Source organism: Lissotriton vulgaris, chromosome 3_1 (genome assembly GCF_964263255.1).
Source record: "Lissotriton vulgaris chromosome 3_1, aLisVul1.2, whole genome shotgun sequence".
NCBI classification, from domain to species: Eukaryota; Metazoa; Chordata; class Amphibia; order Caudata; family Salamandridae; genus Lissotriton; species Lissotriton vulgaris.
The window spans coordinates 2103682866-2103709713 of NC_141689.1; the positions used below are offsets into that span (position 1 = coordinate 2103682866).

The 26848-nt window shown below is 46.7% G+C and overlaps 1 protein-coding gene across 1 annotated transcript in view; it reads left to right on the plus strand.

The window, feature by feature from the left end:
• The window catches only part of OCIAD2 (OCIA domain containing 2), a 95176-nt gene extending 68830 nt beyond the window's left edge, over positions 1-26346 (plus strand). The window contains exons 6-7 of the mRNA XM_086962660.1: positions 20788-20879; positions 26187-26346. Coding sequence (XP_086818786.1) covers positions 20788-20869 — 82 coding nt within the window. The 3' untranslated portion in view covers positions 20870-20879; positions 26187-26346. The remainder of the gene's footprint in view (positions 1-20787; positions 20880-26186) is intronic.
• Positions 26347-26848: the final 502 nt, after the last annotated feature.

Genomic DNA, 26848 nt, shown 5'->3' on the forward strand with positions numbered 1-26848 from the left:
ACTTTATTGGTAGGTTGTTCTGGTGTTTCTAGATCTGGATTTTGTGTGTTGGTTTTGTAGGTAGCAAAGAGGATTTTAGACCTGTTGGGTGTGCCTGTGTGATTCAAAATAGGTGACGTGTTTTTTTTTCTAAGCTTTAATAGACTATGGTGGCTTGGTTATGGAGCTATTCTGTTTCTGTCTTTAACTTTCGGGCATGCCCATGTTGCAGTAATCCAGGTCGGAACGATGGCCCCTGTTTGCTGCTTCAGATTTGTAGATGTTCCAACATCAAATATGAATCATTAAATGAGGACGGCTCTAAAAGCATATGCCTTGAGGAGAAAGCGAAAATCTTCAACTTGACGAGTACATTTGTTATACTTAGTAGGCACTCTGAGTTTCGAAAAAAAAAATTCATATGACTTGCTGGGCTTGGGATTGCTACCCAGGTTCACTACTGTTGAGTTATGTGAATAACAAAACATCTTACATGTGCTCCCTTGAGGAATAGTACTTGACCTAGGTTGGATTTACAATTCCCTTTGTGAATTGGGCCCAGTGTTGCTAATCTCCTTTAGAGTCTGCTTATTTTACCTTGCATCACCAGTTGATTTAAAATTAACAGCACAAGGGAAGGTTAGGGAGGGGAGGAAAATGCACAGAGATGAAGAATGGAAAAGACGGAGTAAAGAATGGGAAAATAGTCAGATAGATGCCAAGTCTCCCATGCTTCAGAGAGTTTAGCTGTCCAGTAGAAGTCCCTTTCTTGCTAACCAAAGATCGCAAATTGACCCTCAGACCTCGAACAGGTTTCAGCTAATGCAATAAATAACTAGTAGCCGCTTTTAATACATATAGCAACATTTCCAGAGGTGGGAATTCCTACAAAACGTAGAACCCTGGGAGCCTGGCCATAAGGTATTGCCACTAGTAATTCGACTTCAAAGGGCAGAACACCACCCCTAGTATCGCAATTTATCCCCTCCTGTGTTATCTTCTGTAGGAATGAATGGAAAAATCATAGAGAAGATGCACGGGATAAGAATGATATAGTGAATTTACCATGTTAGCTTGCCCAGTTATCAGTAACTGTGTGAACAGCCTGGGATCACCAGTGCTAGTGCCCCTGCCTCCTAGGATACATTTTAGCGACTGGAGTGTCCCTACTGCTGACTTCCTCACCTGGAAACCAAAGACATGAGAACATTGTCGCCCATGTCAAGACCACTGGTGTCAGTAAAAAAGATCAATGCTCTCAGAAGATCCAGAGGATACCCCTTTCAAAATGCCAGAGAGAGAGAGACCACATTGGAGAGTGTCCTAAAATATTTCTTATACTAGCACCAACCATTTCTGCTCTTTCAATTTAGGAGCAAAGCAGATGAGAGAATGTCTTGCTCAGAAGCCTTATTTGAAGGAAAGCAATGTGACACCCCCCCCCTCACCCCTGTTATCTAGGATTAAGATGGAGCATCTCCAAGGTACAGTAGGAAGACCTGATAGGATTTCAGTTTCACTGCCCTGTTTGCTAGAACCATAAGAATTAGTGAGATCTTTCCCATGGCTCTAGAATCAGTGTGACTAGCTGCAGCCAGTGCAAAACTACCACAATGCCTACTGCGATAAAAAAACTCTGTCTTTCTTGGCCTGGAGAGTGGAAAACGTAGGCATCCACAAAGTCAGTGATGTTCCAGTGAGTTCTGGAATAAATCTCTGCAGGTCCTCAATCCCCTAGTCACCCAGATGTTTCTGTGCCCCTCTTAAGAAGACTTCTCCACAGGCTTCAGTAAGCTATGGAATGCTGTTTGTCCTTTTGCTCTCTCCTTTTATGACGCCGGCCATTACACGCTATTCTTCCAGGGCAGGTTCCTGCCATTAGGATAGACTGCATTGAGTAGGTGGGCTGGTGCACAGTCTTGAGACGTCAAGGTGAAGTAAACATCTGGCAACATGAGGACGGTGTAACTTCTTGTGGAGTCACCGGTGGGATGCCAATAAAAAACAAAGCCTGAGCTTCCAGTTACACGGACAGTTATAACAGAGTTCATCCTCCTGTGCTTTACAGCTTTTTCCAGGCGTTCTAGAAGACTGAGAAGTGGCTAGTAGCCACTCTGGCCCTTTTTTATTGCTAGGCCACACCTACCATAAGACAAATTGAGGAGTGAAAGGAAGACCAGCTTGGGTACCATTGCAGAGTTGTACTGGCAGACCGAGAAGCAGATGTATATTCTTCCAATCCCCAGCTTGCAAACGGTGGCTACGGTTAATAGTAACCTGTAAGTTGTCTCATTCATAGAGAAGCCACTTATCTTGTCCTCCTTCAGTAGGACACCTTTCATGCTGTACATGGTCTACGTGTCATGCAGTACTCCTGGAACACACTACATAGACATCAAGAAATGCAGCTGTGCGTGAACTACCTGAACTAAGCAATTGTACCGACCTAAGTCCATCCACTTCCCCCTAAGACTATCTTTGACCCACCCAGTATACATGTATAAAATCCAGATATCACCCTCGTCAATCATTACTAATCATCGGGCATAGTATTTAGTTATCAGTTGATACACATTACAACATGCTCGATTGTGTTGAATGGCACAACAAAGTAGCCAAAAGGCACAATGCAAACCCTTTGTAAACTAAAGAAAAGTCAAACAGGCTTATGCATTTCCCTACTACACTCAACCTGATGCTTCATCTTTTGATTCCCAGATCCATCATTTGTTCTTTAATTGCACCCTTCTCAAATTGACATTTAAGCAGTACACAGTCTTACTTCTAGGCTTGAGTGGCTAGGGAGCCCTGCAGTGGCCAAGTTGCTGTATCATACCCAGCTTTTGCAGCCACCTCACAACTTATGATTTACCAAGCAAGGACCTATAAACATGCCTTTCCTGGCTTGCCTTATCTGAAAGAGACACGTTAGTGATAGATTCCTTACCTTAGAATTCCTTACCTTAGAATATCCCCAGGCGTCAGACTGGATCCGGACATTTTTGCGTAGCAGTACCCTTGCGCGTCGGTAGGCGTCGTCTGTGGCTCCGTGTCTGTCTGCGTCGTGGGAGCCGTGATGACATCGTCGGAGTACTTAGACGCCGCCTCCGCGTGCTGACGTCAGTTCTTCTTTTTTCCGCACCAGCAATTGCAGATCAGGAAAAATCAGTACTTCTAGTCACTTTTTGACTAACTTTTTGGATCTTTTTGATCATCTTTTTGAAGTCGTACGACTCGGTGCCATAGGGATGCCTGGATTTAAGCACTGCGAGGATTGCAACCGCACGATGTCGGTCACGGATCCTCGCCACCTGTGTCTACTCTGTCTAGGCGTCGACCACGACGACAAGGCCTGCTCCGACTGCCGGGCCCTCTCTTCGAAAGCCAGGCGGGAGCGGTCCCGGAGGCGACTTGAACTCCGGCAGTCGGCCCCGCGCCGCTAGAGGTCCCGGTCCCACGGGAGGTCGAGGGACAGGTCGCGGGGTCGGAGCCACCACAGCTCCGGGAGTCTGCACCACTCCTCCGGGTCGAAGTCGTCGTCGGGTAAGAAACACAAGAAGTCGAAGAGGCGTCATCGCTCTTCTGACTCCCCCACCATCCCCCCCCGATGCTCGCGCGACGCGGCCGGGGGTTCGGATGACACCGCCCACGTGGCTCCGTCGGAGTCGCGGGCGCTGCGTCCAGCTCCACACCCTTCGGTCCCTGGGCGAGACGCGACGCCGGAGGAGATCGAGCTCTTCCTCCTGGCCATGAGGTCTCTCTCTCCTCCGACGGGCTCTGCTGGGCCCCGTCTGGGGCCCCTAGCGGGTCGGGGGCTTCGGCCCAGATGCCTTCGAGTGCTTCGGCCCGACGCCGCCGGCGCCTTCGGGCCCGGCGCCTCAGAGCCCCACGGTCCCAACGCCTTCGGGCCCGGCGCCGCAGGGCCCAACGTTCCCGGCACTGCGGGACCCCACTGGACCCGGTTTGGGATCTGGGTTGTCGCCGGTGGACCTTATGACCCCCCAGGCGTCGGTCCGCCAGGTGTCCCCTCCGGCGCCGTCCTCGGGCGGCGCCGTCCCCGATGCCTCCCTCGCTCCGGTTCCAAAATCGGAACGGCACCGCTGGGCGCCGCTCTCGACGGCGCTTGGGGAGTTTTACTTCAATGAACCGGCCCCATCAATTGAGAACCCTGATTATCAGTAGATGGGTGATGAGGTGTATTGGGAGGGGTCTGAGGACCCTCTGACACGGGAGTGTCAGTCTCATGAGGACTGGACAGGTGAACTTGGGGATGCCAGTGGTCTTGACACCTCTCCAGACACTGGTTTTGTCTCGCCTCCTACCGTGGCTTCGGAGGAGGGGGCAACCTACAGTGTGGTGTTGATGAGGGCTGCTAAGGCCTTGGGCCTTGAGCTCCATGTCGTGGCCGTGAGGACTAACCTCCTCACTGAGGTCCTTAAACCGCAGTCCTGCCCGACAGAGCCTCTGCTGCCGTTTAATGAGGCCTTGACCGATGTTCTTTTGGGCACTTGGTCCAGGCCCGCTACGGGTTCGCCCGTAGATAGGAACGTGGCCAGACGCCACCGCCCCGCGCCAGCAAACTGGTGCCTTTCGCTTCTTTCGTGGCCAAGGAAGGGGCGCCCCCACAGGTGCTGCCAGCCACACGCCGCAGGCTAACATCCAGCGCAGTGGCGGCCGTGGAAATCGCTGTGGAGGTGATCGGGGTCAACGGCGAGGCCAGTCCACACCCTCCCCCGCAGCATTGGCCTCTAAACCCTCTTAGTCCGTGTTTTTCGGCCCATGTGACGCCAGTGGGGGGCAGGGTTCGCCATCACCACTCTCACTAGTGCACTGTCACTTCGGACAGGTGGGTGCTGCAGATCGTCCGAAGGGGCTACTTCCTCCCCTTCGAGACGACCCCTCAAGTCATGCCACCGCAACACCACCGCGTATCAGGGGATCATTTGCGGCTTCTGCAGGAGGAAGTTTCAGCCCCCTTGGCCAAGGGGGCCATTGAGCGCGTTCCTGGGCCAGAAGTAGGACGTGGTTGCTACTCCCACTACTTTCTGGTACCCAAGAAGGGCAAAGGGGGCCTACGCCCTATCTTGGATCTACGGAACATCAACGGCTTCCTCCGGAAGGAGAAGTTCAAGATGCTGACTCTGGCTCAGGTCTTAGCTGCCCTGGACCCAGGAGACTGGATGGTAGCGTTGGACTTGCAGGATGCTTATTTCCACATCCCCGCCCTGCCGGCCCACCGGCGTTACCTGCGGTTCACGGTAGGCCACGAGCACTTTCAGTTAACCGTGCTCCCCTTCGGCCTTACCAGCGCCCCACGGGTGTTCACAAAGGTGATGGCGGTGGTCGCAGCTCATCTGCGCAGGTTAGGGGTTTCAGTCTTCCCTTACCTCGACGACTGGTTGTTGAAGGCGGGCTCGCCCCAGAGAGTCCTTAGCCACCTCCAGACGACGGCAGACCTCTTGCACCAGCTGGGGTTCTCCATCAATGTGCCGAAGTCACACCTGTGCCCCTCTCAGAAGCTCCTTTTCATCTGAGCGGTTCTCGACGCGGCGTAGTTTTGGGTTTACCCACCTGAACAGCGGGTTCGGAATATACAGGCTCTGATTCCAATCTTTCAGCCTTTTCCCGAGTTTCGGTCAGGTTGACGCTGCGGCTTCTGGGGCTGATGGCTTCCTTTCAGATGCACAAGTTACTACTTGTGTAACGATATATCTGTAAGAGACATTAGTTAGTGATAGATTCCTTACCGACCCACCCATCCTCCCCGTTCTGTGAACCGATATCTAGGGTTAAGGTCATTCTCTTTCAGGGCCCTAGTTTCAAGGCACCAGTGTTGGTTTTTAGCATAGCTCTGCGTTTCTGGCGCGGAGAAGCTGGGTCTAAGAACTGACGTCAGCACGCGGAGGCGGCGTCTAAGTACTCTGACGACGTCATCACGGCGCCGCCGCCGAAGGACGCGGAGCCGCAGACGACGCCTACCGACGCGCAAGGGTACTGCTACGCAAAAATTTCCGGATCCAGTCTGACGCCTGGGGATATTCTAAGGTAAGGAATTCTAAGGTAAGGAATCTATCACTAACTAATGTCTCTTACAGATATATCGTTACACAAGTAGTAACTTGTGCATCTGCAAGCCCAGCAGGGCCATGGCATTGATAAAATCCCCTTTGGCACCACATCCACCTTGATGAGATGCCGCCCCAGGCCCATTCATATCTAAGGCAAGTTACTGATCCATAATGAACAGCATTTCTCCTCCTCGCCTGTATTGTGGAGGAAAGAGAATAATAATAAAGAGACCCCAGTCTGTGGGAACCAAGGGTTTACTTTATTAAAGAAAAAGAAAAACCATGATGAATGCTGTCAGGGTTACTTTATTGTAAGGGCATCTTAAAGGAAGCCTGTTAAGTTTGGATTCCAGCAATGGAATCTGAATGTGATGAGGACAGAGCTCAAGTCGGGGGTACCCGCAGGTGGACAGTGTCCACCCATTCTTTTCACAGAGTGGACGCCGTCCACCCTGTCATGAAGTTGAGCCCCACTCTAAAATATGCTGAACTCATCCCGGTGTAAGTTTGAGACACCGGGATTTATTCAGCAGCTCCTGCTCGTTATCTGCTTTCCTTCCAAGCAGCAACTTGCAGACGGGGAGGGGGGGTTTGTTATTTGGGACTCCAGCTGGGCCATAACAAAGGCCGAACTTAAGGGCCCATTTGGCCTTCTTTGTCAGAGTATCCAGGCTGGGGGCGGCCTGTAGCCTCACACCTAGATGTAAATGCAGAGGAAGGGAAACAACAATATCAGCTTGTTAACACTTCTAAGGCGCATAAGAGAGGCACGATTTTTACTTTGTTCAGACCCCCATATATCATAGATTTTCATGCACTGTAAGAATGTCAAATGCGTTACTCTGTCCCAGTGCAAAATAAATTAAATACAAGTATTTTTTATTTGTTTTACAGCACTATTCATCCCAATGTAAGGTGCCAGATCCCTTTACAGCAAACATACATTTTATATTGTCAATAAATCACACAAGTTTGTAAATCATTGCACATGATGTGTTACATAAGACAGTGAGGGTTACTGGGTGTAGGAGTCACATATCATCCATCATAGCTCACTGTGCTCTAATAGAAGGATTACAATGCAACTGTGTGTAACAAAAGGATATCTGTGTTCAAAGCAGTAACCTACTTACCTATCTACATAAAATAAGATCTACCATCTGCATGTTACATGATGTGCTTTTCAGGAGGCGCATTACCCTGTATGCTACTTTAACCCGTTAAGCGCGCCGCAAATTCCGCCCCAGTGCGGACGTTCGATTGCGCTAACGGGATCCGGACGTCCAAAGGTCGTGCGCAGTACTAGCGAGGTAGTGCACTGAACGGGTTAAGTCAAAACTAGGACTAGATAAAAAAAGATCTTTCCATCAAATGTGTTCACCGCCAGGCAGCTAAAGCAATCACATCTACATGGAAATGTGCTGCACATGGAATATTACGCCTGGTGGGGTAGGCTGGCAGCAGAGTTAGTTTGTCAATTCTTGGGTGAAGGAATCTGTCACATGCTGTAATGTCACTTCCTGCAATACCACGCACCGTGAAGTCTCTTCCTGTGATACTACTTAACTTGGAGAGTCCCCCCACTTCTTTTTTTTAGGGCTTGTGCCCTGGGTGAGGGAATGTTATTGTGGAAACTGTTTACAACAAGGGGTGGTGAGGGACAGAGTCTCTGAATTAAGCAGAAAGCTCTCACCCAGTCAAGAGATCAGGGCTAGATCCAACACCGTTTTTTAGCTCACTGCACCATCCCAGTTTCAGAACCTGGCTGTATGCAAATTAGTCAGTTCCTGTCCCAGTGCATGATGGGAACAGGGCAAACCAAACTACAAAAGCCAATTCTTACACTGGGAAGGAAACAAGCTCCCGGGGACCGGTTTCTGGCATTACAGCCGTCTTCGGCCCGGTTTGCTTGAATCCTGATGGTGCAATAAGCAAGGGTCTCACATCTGAGAATACCCTTCCACGCTTAGGGTGGACAAAAATATTTACAACAAGGGGTGGTGAGGGACAGAGTCTCTGAATTAAGCAGAAAGCTCTCACCCAGTCAAGAGATCAGGGCTAGATCCAACACCGTTTTTTAGCTCACTGCACCATCCCAGTTTCAGAACCTGGCTGTATGCAAATTAGTCAGTTCCTGTCCCAGTGCATGATGGGAACAGGGCAAACCAAACTACAAAAGCCAATTCTTACACTGGGAAGGAAACAAGCTCCCGGGGACCGGTTTCTGGCATTACAGCTGTCTTCGGCCCGGTTTGCTTGAATCCTGATGGTGCAATGAGCAAGGGTCTCACATCTGAGAATACCCTTCCACGCTTAGGGTGGACAAAAATATTTACAACAAGGGGTGGTGAGGGACAGAGTCTCTGAATTAAGCAGAAAGCTCTCACCCAGTCAAGAGATCAGGGCTAGATCCAACACCGTTTTTTAGCTCACTGCACCATCCCAGTTTCAGAACCTGGCTGTATGCAAATTAGTCAGTTCCTGTCCCAGTGCATGATGGGAACAGGGCAAACCAAACTACAAAAGCCAATTCTTACACTGGGAAGGAAACAAGCTCCCGGGGACCGGTTTCTGGCATTACAGCCGTCTTCGGCCCGGTTTGCTTGAATCCTGATGGTGCAATGAGCATCTGAATCGATTTTGGCCACTATAGGTGTGGCAGGGTATACTCAGACATGAGTCCCTTTCTCACTGCTCCATCAGGATTCAAGCAAGCCGGGCCGAAGACGGCTGAAATGCCAGAAACCGGTCCCCGGTAGCTTGTTTCCTTTCTGGTGAAGAATTGGCTTGGTAGTTTAGTCTGCCCTGTTCCCATGATGCACTGGGCCAGGGACAGACTGATTTGCATATAGCCAGGTTCTGAGCTGGGATGGGGCAGTGAGATAAATAACGGTGATGGATCAAGCCCCGATCTTTGGACTGGGTAAGAGTGGTCTGCTCAATTCAGACACTCTGTTCATCACCACCCCCTTTTCTGAATCGATTTTGGCCACTATAGGTGTGGCAGGGTATACTCAGACATGAGTCCCTTTCTCACTGCTCCATCAGGATTCAAGCAAGCCGGGCCGAAGACGGCTGAAATGCCAGAAACCGGTCCCCGGTAGCTTGTTTCCTTTCTGGTGAAGAATTGGCTTGGTAGTTTAGTCTGCCCTGTTCCCATGATGCACTGGGCCAGGGACAGACTGATTTGCATATAGCCAGGTTCTGAGCTGGGATGGGGCAGTGAGATAAATAACGGTGATGGATCAAGCCCCGATCTTTGTACTGGGTAAGAGTGGTCTGCTCAATTCAGACACTCTGTTCATCACCACCCCCTTTTCTGAATCGATTTTGGCCACTATAGGTGTGGCAGGGTATACTCAGACATGAGTCCCTTTCTCACTGCTCTATCAGGATTCAAGCAAGCCGGGCCGAAGACGGCTGAAATGCCAGAAACCGGTCCCCGGTAGCTTGTTTCCTTTCTGGTGAAGAATTGGCTTGGTAGTTTAGTCTGCCCTGTTCCCATGATGCACTGGGCCAGGGACAGACTGATTTGCATATAGCCAGGTTCTGAGCTGGGATGGGGCAGTGAGATAAATAACGGTGATGGATCAAGCCCCGATCTTTGGACTGGGTAAGAGTGGTCTGCTCAATTCAGACACTCTGTTCATCACCACCCCCTTTTCTGAATCGATTTTGGCCACTATAGGTGTGGCAGGGTATACTCAGACATGAGTCCCTTTCTCACTGCTCCATCAGGATTCAAGCAAGCCGGGCCGAAGACGGCTGAAATGCCAGAAACCGGTCCCCGGTAGCTTGTTTCCTTTCTGGTGAAGAATTGGCTTGGTAGTTTAGTCTGCCCTGTTCCCATGATGCACTGGGCCAGGGACAGACTGATTTGCATATAGCCAGGTTCTGAGCTGGGATGGGGCAGTGAGATAAATAACGGTGATGGATCAAGCCCCGATCTTTGGACTGGGTAAGAGTGGTCTGCTCAATTCAGACACTCTGTTCATCACCACCCCCTTTTCTGAATCGATTTTGGCCACTATAGGTGTGGCAGGGTATACTCAGACATGAGTCCCTTTCTCACTGCTCCATCAGGATTCAAGCAAGCCGGGCCGAAGACGGCTGAAATGCCAGAAACCGGTCCCCGGTAGCTTGTTTCCTTTCTGGTGAAGAATTGGCTTGGTAGTTTAGTCTGCCCTGTTCCCATGATGCACTGGGCCAGGGACAGACTGATTTGCATATAGCCAGGTTCTGAGCTGGGATGGGGCAGTGAGATAAATAACGGTGATGGATCAAGCCCCGATCTTTGGACTGGGTAAGAGTGGTCTGCTCAATTCAGACACTCTGTTCATCACCACCCCCTTTTCTGAATCGATTTTGGCCACTATAGGTGTGGCAGGGTATACTCAGACATGAGTCCCTTTCTCACTGCTCCATCAGGATTCAAGCAAGCCGGGCCGAAGACGGCTGAAATGCCAGAAACCGGTCCCCGGTAGCTTGTTTCCTTTCTGGTGAAGAATTGGCTTGGTAGTTTAGTCTGCCCTGTTCCCATGATGCACTGGGCCAGGGACAGACTGATTTGCATATAGCCAGGTTCTGAGCTGGGATGGGGCAGTGAGATAAATAACGGTGATGGATCAAGCCCCGATCTTTGGACTGGGTAAGAGTGGTCTGCTCAATTCAGACACTCTGTTCATCACCACCCCCTTTTCTGAATCGATTTTGGCCACTATAGGTGTGGCAGGGTATACTCAGACATGAGTCCCTTTCTCACTGCTCCATCAGGATTCAAGCAAGCCGGGCCGAAGACGGCTGAAATGCCAGAAACCGGTCCCCGGTAGCTTGTTTCCTTTCTGGTGAAGAATTGGCTTGGTAGTTTAGTCTGCCCTGTTCCCATGATGCACTGGGCCAGGGACAGACTGATTTGCATATAGCCAGGTTCTGAGCTGGGATGGGGCAGTGAGATAAATAACGGTGATGGATCAAGCCCCGATCTTTGTACTGGGTAAGAGTGGTCTGCTCAATTCAGACACTCTGTTCATCACCACCCCCTTTTCTGAATCGATTTTGGCCACTATAGGTGTGGCAGGGTATACTCAGACATGAGTCCCTTTCTCACTGCTCTATCAGGATTCAAGCAAGCCGGGCCGAAGACGGCTGAAATGCCAGAAACCGGTCCCCGGTAGCTTGTTTCCTTTCTGGTGAAGAATTGGCTTGGTAGTTTAGTCTGCCCTGTTCCCATGATGCACTGGGCCAGGGACAGACTGATTTGCATATAGCCAGGTTCTGAGCTGGGATGGGGCAGTGAGATAAATAACGGTGATGGATCAAGCCCCGATCTTTGGACTGGGTAAGAGTGGTCTGCTCAATTCAGACACTCTGTTCATCACCACCCCCTTTTCTGAATCGATTTTGGCCACTATAGGTGTGGCAGGGTATACTCAGACATGAGTCCCTTTCTCACTGCTCCATCAGGATTCAAGCAAGCCGGGCCGAAGACGGCTGAAATGCCAGAAACCGGTCCCCGGTAGCTTGTTTCCTTTCTGGTGAAGAATTGGCTTGGTAGTTTAGTCTGCCCTGTTCCCATGATGCACTGGGCCAGGGACAGACTGATTTGCATATAGCCAGGTTCTGAGCTGGGATGGGGCAGTGAGATAAATAACGGTGATGGATCAAGCCCCGATCTTTGGACTGGGTAAGAGTGGTCTGCTCAATTCAGACACTCTGTTCATCACCACCCCCTTTTCTGAATCGATTTTGGCCACTATAGGTGTGGCAGGGTATACTCAGACATGAGTCCCTTTCTCACTGCTCCATCAGGATTCAAGCAAGCCGGGCCGAAGACGGCTGAAATGCCAGAAACCGGTCCCCGGTAGCTTGTTTCCTTTCTGGTGAAGAATTGGCTTGGTAGTTTAGTCTGCCCTGTTCCCATGATGCACTGGGCCAGGGACAGACTGATTTGCATATAGCCAGGTTCTGAGCTGGGATGGGGCAGTGAGATAAATAACGGTGATGGATCAAGCCCCGATCTTTGGACTGGGTAAGAGTGGTCTGCTCAATTCAGACACTCTGTTCATCACCACCCCCTTTTCTGAATCGATTTTGGCCACTATAGGTGTGGCAGGGTATACTCAGACATGAGTCCCTTTCTCACTGCTCCATCAGGATTCAAGCAAGCCGGGCCGAAGACGGCTGAAATGCCAGAAACCGGTCCCCGGTAGCTTGTTTCCTTTCTGGTGAAGAATTGGCTTGGTAGTTTAGTCTGCCCTGTTCCCATGATGCACTGGGCCAGGGACAGACTGATTTGCATATAGCCAGGTTCTGAGCTGGGATGGGGCAGTGAGATAAATAACGGTGATGGATCAAGCCCCGATCTTTGGACTGGGTAAGAGTGGTCTGCTCAATTCAGACACTCTGTTCATCACCACCCCCTTTTCTGAATCGATTTTGGCCACTATAGGTGTGGCAGGGTATACTCAGACATGAGTCCCTTTCTCACTGCTCCATCAGGATTCAAGCAAGCCGGGCCGAAGACGGCTGAAATGCCAGAAACCGGTCCCCGGTAGCTTGTTTCCTTTCTGGTGAAGAATTGGCTTGGTAGTTTAGTCTGCCCTGTTCCCATGATGCACTGGGCCAGGGACAGACTGATTTGCATATAGCCAGGTTCTGAGCTGGGATGGGGCAGTGAGATAAATAACGGTGATGGATCAAGCCCCGATCTTTGGACTGGGTAAGAGTGGTCTGCTCAATTCAGACACTCTGTTCATCACCACCCCCTTTTCTGAATCGATTTTGGCCACTATAGGTGTGGCAGGGTATACTCAGACATGAGTCCCTTTCTCACTGCTCCATCAGGATTCAAGCAAGCCGGGCCGAAGACGGCTGAAATGCCAGAAACCGGTCCCCGGTAGCTTGTTTCCTTTCTGGTGAAGAATTGGCTTGGTAGTTTAGTCTGCCCTGTTCCCATGATGCACTGGGCCAGGGACAGACTGATTTGCATATAGCCAGGTTCTGAGCTGGGATGGGGCAGTGAGATAAATAACGGTGATGGATCAAGCCCCGATCTTTGGACTGGGTAAGAGTGGTCTGCTCAATTCAGACACTCTGTTCATCACCACCCCCTTTTCTGAATCGATTGTGGAAACTGACCGTCAGTTGGAACTGCGTTTCTGCTCAGTTAGATGCTGTCCTCTTGATCTTAATAAAATATTTGGAAAACACACACCTCGGAGTCTGCAGTGTGCTTTTTCATAGTGGTGACAAGGAGGACTTACCTCATTGCCGGACTAACGACCGACTGAGGAATCTACATGGAGATCGTCGACGGACCTCCAGACATATTCTAGACCTTGGCATTGGAATTAGTGCCTGTTGTGGAGGGCAGCCTGCCAAATCATGCCTGCTTTACCGGAACTAATTTGGCAGAGCCCTTTTCGGATTCGGGGCCAAATTGGCAGTTCCGCTTTCCGATTCAGTGCATGTGGCGGTGCGTGAGAATGCACGTGAAGGCATTACATTTCTGTTCCGTGCTTGTACTGCGCATGCCCATTTGGATGAACGCAGCTTCTGTGTGATGCCTGGAAATTGTTGTGCATGTTCTGCGCATGCCCATTTGGATGCATGCTGCTCCTTAGTGAGGACCGGAAACCGACATGCTAGTTTCCAACTTCTTCATCGTTGCTTTATTTTCAATTTTCCCCTGACTGCTTTGACAGCTGTAATTAAAAGCTGGATAGGAGCTTATTGGAACTCCTTCTGTCAGGTATTTGGAAATTTGTGCGGAGCTTCGGTGATTCGCACACAAAATATAACTTTATGATTTAAAACAACAGGTTTATGGGTGCTTTCACACTGATTAACACACCTTACAATTTAAAAATATATATATATTTGGTAAGACTACTGAACATGCTAGTGGCAACACCAAAAAGGAAAATAAATGGTGATTCGCACACCTCAAATGCCCAACGTTCGAGTACTTCAAAAATATCTATTTTTTTTGTGTACAAATATCAGCTTTATTTTCTGTTAATTGCATAATATTTGTAGGAGAGTGACAACATTCAGCAGAATAGTATTCCTCCCCCTGCGTTTTTACAACTCCTGGTTCTCTTCATATTGAATGGGAACAGTGGAAGGATGGTTTGAGACCTATTTAGAAGCCATAGAAGAGGTTTTTACACAGAAAAAATATGCCATTTTAAGGCCTTCATTTGGTTCTGAGGGAAGAAAGATTTTGAAAAATCTACCCACAGCTAATGTGATGGGGGATGGTGATGTTTTAGATGAATACGCTACGGCCATTAAGACCATGGACATGTGTTTCAAGAAAAAGATTAATATAATAATGGAAAGACACACAATGTATTCCAGAAATCAATTGTCAGGGGAGTCCATTGAGTACTACATAGGAGCTTTAAGAATATTGGCAGCTATTTGTGGTTATGGGACATTCAAGGAAGAAATGATGAGATCAGATGGTGGAGAAAACCAACAATAAAAAGTTACAAGAAAAATTGTTAACTACAGAAAAGGTAACTTTGGAGAGAGAGCAGTTCAAATTGCAAGCAGGATTGAAGCAACCACGATTTACATGGAACAGATGCCTGTAAGCCCACATGAACATTCTGTTCAAGGTGTGAATGTTGAAAAACATAAAGAGAAGAAATTTGAGAGGAAAAAAGTTATGGAGTGTTAGACGTGGGAAGAGAAACCATTTAGGTAAATCCTCATTGTGTCCTGCTGTTGATTAAAAAAGTGTGTAAAGTGTAAGAAAAAGGAACATTTTGCCAAAGTATGTAAATCTACTAGCGACAAATCTGTTCCTAAGTAATGTTAATATGATTGAATCTACTCACAGTAATGAAAACAAATCGGAGTCTGATAAGGGCAATGTAGTTCTTACAAGAAGCAGAGGAGAAATGCATGGAAAGTGAGGAGGACATGAACAATAATATTTTGCAAGTTGGAACAGATAGGATTAAAAGACAATATTGTCTCATTGATGTGTCGGATGTTCCCATCAACATGATAGCCGATAACAGATCTTTTTTTACTCTAATTCGTATGCAGGAGTGCGAATTTTTTTAAAATATATAGTTAATAAAGTCATGTGAACGTCCGGTTGCGCATGGAGGAAAATTCATAGTAGTAGTAGAGAAAGTTTATACCACTCTGGACTTTAAAGGGAACAAGGTGCAGGCCACAGTGTACGTGGCCTAGGATGGTTCATGCCCATTGGGATGGTTGGAACAAAGAAAACTGTTGATCATCTTGGATCCCAACAGCCCCGAGCAGGTGTTATTGAAAAACGATTGTGACATGGTTGGTGCAGTAGATGCATGTCCTTGTTTGAGTGCGTTAACAGAAATCTTCCAAGAAAAATTAGGTACATTAAAATGTTTTTCCTATCAGATCATATTGAAGTCTGGGGCAACACACGTTGTTCATAAAGAAAGACGTGTACCCATGACCACAAGGGAAGAGCTCAAGAAGGAATTGAAAAATCTGTGTGATCAAGGCATAATTAAAGCTATTGAGAGTGCTGAGTGTTTGTCTCCAATCGCAATGGCGAGGAAAGCCAATAGGTCGTAGAGGATGTGCATCGATCTGAGAGACCTCAATGAAAGAATTTGGCAACCCCTACCAAATATAACTGAAATGTTAGCTTGTCTCAAGGATGCCAAGGTGTTCATACCTTAGACATGATGGCTGAATACCATCAGATCACGTTGAAACATGAGTTGAGGTACTTAACATCATTCATTACTCCAAAGGGAGCATTCAGATTTTAGCGCATGCCATTTGGTTTGGCCTTGGCCTCCTCTGTATTTCAATGTGTGGTGGTGGCAACGTGCAGAGGTATACCAAATGTCAGATACTTTCAGGGTGAAATCCTGATATTTGGTCATAACGTGTCATCTAATGATAAATCCCTGGCTATGATGTCTGTACTGAAGGAGAAATGCACGATATTGAGAGCGGACAAGTGCAAGTTTGAGGTAGATTGTGTTGACTATTTGAACTACAAATGGCAAACAGGGTGAAGGTGTAACCAAAAGTGAGTTTGGTGAGGGCAATAACAGAGTTCCCTACACCCAACAAGTATCTAGTACAGTCATTGTTTGGCATGTTGGGATTTTTTTCACAATTTATTCCCAAGTGTGCAGAAAGAACATGCAATTTTAGGACCTAGCTCAAAAAGAATGAGAAATTTGTGCGGAGCAAGGAAATGAATCAAGAGTTTGAGTTAATTGAGATGGAGGTGGCTAATTCCATTCCTTTGAAACCATATGACACAAGTGACCCTTCCATTATTGTCACAGCTGCTAGCCAGCATGGTATGGGCGCTGTTTTATTGCAGACTCCTGGAGAAAAAGACAAAATGGTTGCTTTTGTTTCTCGTGCCCTGAGGGGTGCTGAAAGTACCTATTCAGTCTTAGAGCAGGAAACTCAAGCCTGTTGGTGGGGGTTAACCACTTTATGAACTACTTGTGGGTTGTGGAATTCACCATTAGAGTGGATCATAAACCCTTAGTAAATCTCTTTACAACCAAGGGAGTTTTTCATGTGTTGCTATGTATAGCTAAATGGCAATTTAGGCTACAGGAATCCCAGTATAGAGTGAAATAGGAATACATTCTGGGTGTGGGGAACACATTTGCGGATTGTTTATCCTGTTTACCCTTGCATGACTGTGAGAATATTGTGGAGGAAGATGGAGGAGATTTTAGTATGGCTGGTGCGGTGTGCAATCTTACAAATGGTTGTATCTCAGAAAGTGAGTTGAGGTCTGCTCTTGAGGGCAACAAAATCCTGCAGGATATTAGGAGTTTGATTGGCAAGAATTGACCCAAAGAAAAGTCCTTTATGCATATTGATGGCTTTAAACATGTGTTTTCTGAATTAAACATATCTAATGGCATTCTAAAAATGGGTGATGCATTGATTGTACCCAGTGGTCTTTGTACTGAAGTGTTGGAGCCAAGCCCGAAGGCAACGTGAGAATGAGAGCTATGAAAAGAAGGATCCAAGATATGTTTTGGTGGCCAGGTGTGGATAAGGAAATGGAGCATTTTGTGAGGGAGTGTTTAGCATGTTATATCGGCGACAAATCTGAAGTTTCCATACCCAGTCTAGTAGAAGCGATGCCTGTACCAGACAAGGCTTGGACCAAGTTTTGGATGGACATTATAGGACCTATCCATGTGGTCAAAAAAAGTTGCAAGTATGCAATTGTGCATATGGATTACGTTTTGCGGTGGCCAAAAGTGGAATTTGTGAGGTGATCTAACACCTCACAATGTCATAAATTTCTTGCCACCCATGTTCATGAGAGAAGGGGCTCCTGAGGCGATAATAACAGATAATGGGGTTCAATTTACATCTCGTGAGTTTTATGACTTCTTTTCCAATTGGGTTGTTAAACATACTAAGACATCTTTGTACCGCACTCGCAGCAATTGTCTGGTGGAAAGGTGTAATCGAGTTATCAAGAACAACATTCAGTTATCCATTGCTACTGGGTTGGATTGGGGCAAAGAAAAGAAGGATTGATTGTGGGCAATTCACACCTCTCGAAAAGTTTCTAGAGAGGAAGGGTGGTCCAAAGGAAAATCCAAGTCCATATCAGTTTTCACATGGTTTTTGTAGGAGAAACACACTCAAAAAAACTCTGGACCTCTTGAGTTTTAAACAGTAAAGGTTTTAGGGGGATAGTGAGTGTGTTAGCAACAGTTCTTTATATCATGAGGCTGAATCCTTGCTCATATCATTTGAGTCAAAAGTCCATTTTGTGTAGGAAAATGCTCTTTATTAATTTAGGTAAAAACATGAACAGCCGACACGTGTTTCGCCCCCTGTGGCGATTCGCGCCAGGGCTTTTTCAAGGCTATTTACATTACAGTTTGTTCTTTTCAGTTCTTCATCATAATTTGTACTACTTTCCAAACAAAGTCCGTTTTTTCAAAGTAAAGATTTGTGAGGGGAAATCCCTAAGTTACGTAGTCGGGAGCCTGCAGGTCGTTCCTTCCGCTTCGAAACAAACTGTAATGTAAATAGCCTTTAAAAAGCCCTGGCTCGAATCGCCACAGGGGGCGAAACACGTGTCGGCTGTTCATGTTTTTACCTAAATTAATAAAGAGCATTTTCCTACACAAAATGGACTTTTGACTCAAATTATATGAGCAAGGATTCAGCCTAATGATATAAAGAACTGTTGCTAACACACTCACTATCCCCCTAAAAACCTCTCAAAGTGCAGTCAACGGGGTGTCTCCGTTTGCCCTTCTTAAAAACTGTGAGCCTGCTACCAAGTAGATTTGTCCATGGATGGGTGTGTCCAAGGTGGAAAGGAATTTGTCATCAGTAAAGTTGGAACGTGAAATAGTACAAGATAAGTATTCTGGTTGCATATAACCAGAGATAACATATACCTCACTTTTTAAACCAGGTGATGTGGTCAGAGTTTGTCTACCAGTCATCTCGAAAAGGGTCAGTACAAATAATCTCAACCAAAGAAAGTTATCCTTGTCAAAGATCTAGTATTCATGTTAGAGCATAACAAGTGGTGAAACAACGAGAGGTTGTCTCCTGGGCGGGGTAGTTGTGTATGTAGGGTTGATTGTTCGAGAGGGGATAGTGTTCATCCTGAACAGACAAAAACCTCGAGGACAACTTGTGAGAGACCACCCATAAAACTGAGGCACTGTGTAATATTCCCATTTTCCATAATCTAGTTGATATAAATGTAGTGTTGTTCTAATGATGTTTACAGTTTGGATTTTGTTTTTGTTTTGTTTGTTTTATTTTCGGAAAGATTGTGAAGAGGGGAGATGTGTTGGGTTTAGATTTCAGCAATGGAACTGCGTTTCTGTTTGGTTGATCGCTGTACTCTCGATCTTAATACAATATTGGGAAAACACACACCTCTGAGTCTGCAGTGTGCTTCCTCATACAGACCTTACATGGTGGTCTGTATAAACAAGGATGGGTGTAATTTGACAGCAGATCCCAGTCACATGGTCTCAGAGAAATCATTGGGAAAACAAGACTAGGAGTAACGTACATTTTACTAATCTGAATCAAGGTGAAAAACCTTCTCATTCTGTTATATGGTTCAGCCGAATGTGAGCCGAGAAGGATGCGTAGGGGCAGAATGATATACCTTAAGGCACTTGTATAAAGTGGGCATATTGTTTATTCTGTTTTACATCTCCCTTTTTCTCTCGTATGCCCATAAAAAACTAAGGTGAAATGTCATCTCTAAAACAAGCTTCCCTATAAGCTATTTCTTAATCGCAAAATACCTCTCTGAATGGGAAAGGGTGTCTCAGAGTAAAGCTATGTATCAACAAGAAGAGAGGTAGGGAGCAAGCAACACTCTTATTCCCCTCTTGACATAATGAACAACAATAAAAGAATGTTGTTAACTATAGAACAAAGGAGTATTCAAGCACAAAGGAAAACAACACCTATTTGGTGTGTCTAGAAAGCCCTCACTCACCGACCTGGTCGGTGACATGCTTCATCATGGGGCCCCACTGGGAGTGAACGAGTGCCACCCCAGTGTGCTTCAATGCCAGATTTACTGCGGAGCGGGTAATGTGAAGATGTGGGAGCTAAGTGATAGTCTCAGTGATTAGTGAACGTGTGAATAGTGAGTTTAAAAATGCCTTAGTTGTATCAAAACATGGTTTATTGGCTGATCAATAAGACATATTAAAAATGTGTTGGAAACCTAGACCAACTAAGTTGATTGGTCTGTTTCCAGTAATATTAAGTGATGGTCAACATGTTTAACAGCACTCTTTTATTGTTGTTCAGAGTAAAGCTACTCATGAGCAAATTCATAGGTTTGTTCTCCAAGATGCTACAAGTAACATTAAGTATCGATATAGTCACCTGTTCGAGAGTTCGAGTTTGTAAAGCTTTAGTACAACAAAAGTGTTAGTAAAGCAATCCACTTCATGATGTCAGTAGAGATCCAGACATCTGAGAGGGATTGAAAATACTGAAGCTGTAAGATCCAGAACCTACTCATTAATCAATTGAAGACCAAGGAAAGGTTTGAGGATGTGTGTGCAATTGAATGATCAATTGTTTCAGACTATTGGTACAAATAGCCACCCAGCACTGGTAACGTTCGACTGAAGCGTGCCTTTGATATCTCCTGATATCTATCCAAGGGGATATTGATTTCCCTTTCAATGTCTACCCTTGAGAAGGCATCGTCTGCATTCAGTTAATTGCAGTACATGCCACTCCAAGCCTCCTTTTCCTAGCTTTTGAAAATTTGATTAATGTTTTTATAGTTAGTTTTATGTTACCAACATTTGTATCTCACACACTAACGTTTTTTGGGTACAATAGTATTATCTGAGCCAAGGCACACTTTAAGGGTCTGTGATTCTTGTTGAATGGATTCAAGGTGGTCTGTGGTCACTCTGTTTAGAGATAGTCACTGTGCTTGGATAGTGACAATCTGTCTGTCCATGGCATTGCTTAGTAAAGGTTTGTATCCGATGATGGCTTGAATAACGAAGGCACATATGTACTACCATTGCCAAATGTTTCCTGCACATGTTCTTCAAATCATCTTTAGTGAACCTTGGGGGTGGAGGGGAACATTTGTAAGCTGGAGCATACATATCCCCCATCTTAACAACACTTAATGCTCTCCATTTACCTGCCCTTACTGAACCATCATGACTCATTTACTTCACCATCCTTTTGTCTGCATGCTTCCTTTTAGACACTGTCAACACGTGTGTGAGGAATGCAAATCGAAAAATGCAACAAATGAAAATAAAACCACTCAGCCTTCGTCATCTTAAAACCATGCAGGTAAGATGAGCACGAAAGTGTATTAATCAGAAAAGAGAATAACCCCATTCTTTCCCTGAATGTGCTGATGAGGGCCTTGTTGATTTCATCATATACTGCTGGTAAGTCTGGGAGGGTAAGGTGGCACGAGCCACCCTTTCTCCATATGAAAGTCTGTTGTCACAATTTTAAGTCTAGTTTTTGTCTGTGCTACACTCTGATCTGAATCCGTACTGTAGGTCATCTGATGCGTTGCAATCTTCAATTCATACAATTTGAGCTGCAATACAACGTTATAGATTTTTGACTAACAAATTAGAAATGTGTTACTGGATGAAAGTTATTTGTCTTCAAGCATTAGTGGAGTGGGTGGCCTGGGACCCGCCCCTCATTCGAAAAAGTTGCGTTGTTAATCGGCCCCTTTCAATATTGAATGAGAAATATGCTGGTCTTTCCTGTGGTAGCAGAATTGGATCATTGTAGTGAGAATATAGTCTAGTGTTCATTTTAGTTTTACCATGTTCGCTTTTAGCAATTACAGTGAATTATTCTAGATTGAACAATTTGCTTTTTGGAGCTAGAGCGAGTAGGGTTTCATCCACTTTTGGGTGGGAAGGGGAACGTTCAAGATTTCATATCCTACTGCAAAGAATTCTGAGAGCTCTTTAATCCTTTCCTTTGTTTTCTTGATATCAGGAGTGGAAATAAGTTTAGTGTGTTGTTTAAAAAGGACAAAAAGAAATAGAAATAACTATGTTTCAGCCATATTAGAATAGCTGAGGTTTCCCCAGCTATGAGAGCTTGTGCTCGTAGGTGTTTGAATGCACTGGTTGTAGTAGCCCTTAATTGAGTGACAATTCATCTGTAGAGATGTTGGGATCATCCAGGTGGAGGATAATAGATGCTTTCATTGGCTGTTGGGAGTTCCCCACTGGATGCCAAAGTTCCCTCTGCACTAGCAATTAGGCCTGGGGTATGTACAATACAATCGACTAACACATCCCCCTGATGATGGTAATTTTGTGGTGATACCCAGAGCCAAAAAGGTGAAGTCCGGCGGTCGCCGGTTCTCTATTAATGCAGGCCATTTATGGAATGCTCTGCCGATGGCCCTGCGGAAAGAATCCAATCTAGTGCGTTTCCGCAAGGCTTTGAAAACTTATCTCTTCCCCCTTTAGGCTTTCGTTTCTGTTGTATTTGGGTGGTGGTCCTGTGTTTGGTTTCAGCGCTGGGACGCTCAAGGGCAGCCATGCGCTTTACAAATCTCTTTTCATTTCATTTCATTTCATTTCATTCCTCTGGTGGTCAATCTAGGCGAATAAGGAAGCGGAGCTTAACCGGCTGTCATAATAGATTGCCTCTCTTGTAGCCATGGAATGAACATTGCAACAACAACAACGACCGCAACACCACCACCCTGCTGGACAACCTCGCCAACCTCGGACTCAAGCAACTGGTGACCACCCCCACCCACTATGCCGGCCACACGCTTGACCCCGTCTTCTCCTACAGCAAGAACATCTCCTTCAGCCACACCACTGGACAGACCACAGCTGCGTCCACTTCAGCTTCAGTATGACCACCACTCACCACCACACGCAACAGTTTCCCCGCAGAAGCTGGAACAAGATCACCACCGACCAACTCACCACAACCCTGAGCCAGAACCCTCCCGCCAGCTCAACGAACCCCAACCAAGCCGCCAACAACCTCACAAGGTGGATCACCAACTGCGCAGACGACCTTGCTCCACTGAAGACCCCCCCGTCAGACCCAGCAACAAGAAAGCATCCTGGTTCACCGACAAACTCAAGAGCTCCAAGAAGAACTGCCGGGCCCTCGAGAAAGCATATCGCAGAGACCCGACTACAGACAACATGACCACCCTCAAGCACGCCACCCGAAAACACCACCAGCTGATCCACACCACCAAGAAAACCGCATTCACGGAACGACTGGCCAACAACGCCCACAACAGCAAGAAACTCTTCAACACCGTCAAAGAGCTCTCGAACCCCAGCGCCGGAAACAACGACATCACTCCCTCGCAAAACCTCTGCAATTCGCTCGCCTCGTTCTTCCACAGCAAGATCGCAGACATACACAACAGTTTCAGCACACAGCCGACGCACCCTACGACCGTACCAACGCCCCCCACCACCACCCTCCGCGCCTGGACCCCGGGCAAACCCGAAGACACCATCCGCACGATGAACTCCATCCACTCTGGATCACCAACCGACCCCTGCCCTCACCACGTCTTCAACAAGGCCGACTCCGTCATCGCACCTCACCTCCGGGACATCATCAACACCTCCTTCGACACCGCCACCTTCCCAGAGAGCTGGAAGCACGCCGAACTCAGCGCCCTACTGAAGAAACCATCAGCGGACACCACCGACCTCAAAAACTACCGCCCCATCTCGCTCCTTCCTTTTCCTGCCAAAGTCATCGAGAAGACCGTCAACAGACAGCTGGCCGCCTTCCTCGAGACGAATGGATCCCTCGACCACTCGCAGTCCGGCTTCCGGGCCAACCACAGCACCGAGACCGCCCTCATCGCAGCCACCGACGACATCCGAGCCCTGCTTGACAACCGGGAAACAGCGGCCCTCATCCTCCTGGACCTCTTCGCAGCGTTCGACACGGTCTGCCACCGCACCCTAGTGCAGCGCCTGAACAACGTCAGAATCCAGGAGAAGGCACTGGAGTGGATCATCTCCTTCCTCGCCGGAAGAACCCAGAGTCTCCGCCTCCCCCCGTTCAGATCCGAGGCCACCGAAGTCATCTGCGGCGTACCACAAGGATCATCACTCAGCCCAACCCTCTTCAATGTCTACATGAGCTCCCTCGCAGCCATCGCACGCCAGCACAACCTCAACATCATCTCCTATGCCGACGACACCCAGCTGATCCTCTCCCTCACCAACGACCCCACAACCGCCAGAACCAACCTACACGAAGGGATGAAAGACGTAGCCGAGGGGATGAGGAACAGCCGCCTGAAACTGAACTCAGATAAGACGGAAGTCCTCATCCTGGGATCATCACCCTCCGCCTGGGACGACTCCTGGTGGCCCCCTGCCCTGGGCAACGCACCCAAGCCAACGGACCACGCACGCAACCTGGGCTTCATCCTGGATTCCTCCCTCTCGATGACCAGACAAGTCAACGCGTCTCCTCGTCATGCTTCAACATCCTACGCATGCTGCGCAAGATCTTCTGGTGGATCCCCACCGAAACCAGGAAGACAGTCACCCAGGCCCTCGTCACCAGACGACTGGACTACGGCAACTCCCTCTACGCCGGAACCACAGCCAAACTTCAGAAAAGACTCCAGCGCATCCAGAACGCCTCAGCACGACTCATCCTGGACATTCCCCGACACAGCCACATCGCCGGACACCTGAGAGACCTGCACTGGCTCCCCGTCACCAAGAGAATCACGTTCCGACTCCTCACCCACGCACACAAAGCTCTCCACAACCAAGGCCCCAGATACCTCAACGACCGCCTGACCTTCTACACTCCCACCCGCCAGCTACGATCGACCAACCACACCCTCGCCGCCGTTCCCTGCATCCGAAGAGCCACAACGGGAGGAAGATCCTTCTCCTACCTGCCTGCCAAGACTTGGAACTCCCTCCCCATCCACCTCCGCCTGACCCAAGACCACCTCTCCAGGAAGCAACTTAAGACCTGGCTGTTCAAACAGTAGAGGACCCACCTCCCCCAAGCGCCTTGAGACCCTCCGGGTGAGAGCCGCGCTATACAAATGCTTTGATTGAGTGATTGATTGATCGCATGGCTAAAATACGTCAGGCACTTTCTCGACCCTGGTTTGCGCACAGTTGTTTGAGAATCCTGATATTATTACAAAAAAAGATAAAAACTGGTCCCAGGACAGTTTCATCAAGCATAGAACCGCTTCTAGGGATGCGTGGAGGTGGTGAAACAAGTTGTGAGAGATTATTGTATAATCCAGATGTCACTCCATCTATTTTATGTTATGGATGTGTATGAGCGAACAGTACTGGCCCGATTTAGACTGGGTTTGAATTGCTGGTTGTTGTGTTTTCCACAAGGAAATACTCTTTTGCAGCAGACATTTGTCCATGTGATGAGACAACCAACCCAGTCTTTATTGCACTTAGTTTTTTCTCTAATTATTACTTACCTTACACAAGGAGATTTTTCCTGCCATTGTTGTGTAGGTGCAAGGTTACTAATGTAAAGTTGACTTGCTCTTCCTCCAGCAACTCAATCATTATGACATTTGCTATTCTGTCGATTGTTTTTTTAAGTGTATTTTACCTCAGAGAAGAGAATGTTGTTTTAATTTATTCCATATTGAGCACAACTGCACTTTGTTTTTGGTTTTCCCATATATTGTTTTAAATCGACCAATGCACTTTTGATATTTTTTTTTAAGACAGAGCATTCTAAATGTATTACATTCCGGATGGTTTTATTATGCTCTTAATATGTATATATATATATTTTTTTTTTTTGACCTACCTATGTAACTATGCTTTTGACCTTGTAAAGCGCTCTGATATCTGCAAAGATCTTGTTCGCGCTATATAAAACTTTCAAAATAAAATAAAAATAAATAAATAAATTATCTGTTCTTAAAACAATGTTGTATGTTTTATTATGATTTTATTGTGTGCATCTGCTATGTGCTTATTTTTTATGATCTACTTGGTAAGATCGAATAAAGATCACTGAACTTCTTGAGTCAGTATTAAAGGGCACACCTATGCTGCCTGCTAGCTGCACTGACCTAAGAAAATACCCTTCGAGTCAGATCTTAAATGGGATGGATGAGATTATCACAATGCCCAGAAGCGGGAAATACAGTTTCAGGTTTCTAAGGCACAGCCAGTTCCTCTAATTATAGTCCTAAACATCTTTAAGGCAATGTAGCCCTTACTTTTGCGCCATCAATCCCTCTTGCAGCTTTAGATCTAACTGGCTGTTGCCTGCATATTGTAATGTTCAGCACTATGGTATTGCAGCCAGCATGGCCAAGTATATATTACTGATGTTTAGTGAACGGTCTGACAATATTGGGGTCCACAAAGTTGATGTGAGGTACTTCAGAAAAGAAGGGATCAAAATTGCACTACTTGGACCAGCCAGTGAAAACTGGGAGACCCTTACCATCTTTTACAGCACCTATGCATAGCAGTGGGATGCTTGAAACTTTTTGTTTATAACTGTAATCCTTTGGGTAGAGGGAAGGTTATTCAAATGTAGCTTTGTGTTTATTGAGATGTCTCTTATAAATCATTGCTATTTCTAACTGTTCTTTTATTTTATCAGATGAGGACTTTGCTGGAAAAAAGAGCACGAAGAGAAGCTGAAATAGCCTTTTCAAAGAAAACGTATTTTTTTATTTCTTAATCATGAATAGTGCACTATCGTTTTGGACAGAAAATAAACTATAATGAAAAATGTTGTACAATAAAGTTTTTTGAAGTAACTGTGCCTTTTAGTGGTGCCTCTTTCCTAACTGCATTGCACGATCATAATGTAAACCTTCACAATGCTCTCTTGTGCTATGTATGTTTATGAACTTCTCTTTGAATGATAATTCACATAATATATTTGAAAACAGAGTATTTTGATGTCTATTGTTAGTGTGAATCCCTTGGGACATGTAAAGATATTTTTTAGGCAGTGATGTCTTCAACCATCATCTGTAAACGCTAGAGCAGGCGTGAGGAAATTGCAAATGCGTTCTAAAGGACTGGTAAACCTCATGCCACTTGAATATTATTATGTTATTTATGGGCCTTTTCTGTCTGACAGTCTGCAGACAATAGATTGTAAATATCCATGTGAGCAAATTCATACCAGAGCTGGGGTAGGGATACAGGGCTGCAATAAAACCAGTACTGTGAAGGCAGACAAAAGAAATGATGAACATGAGCGACAACAGAGTGAAAGACTCGACTACAGAAACGTCCTCTACGCGGGAGCTC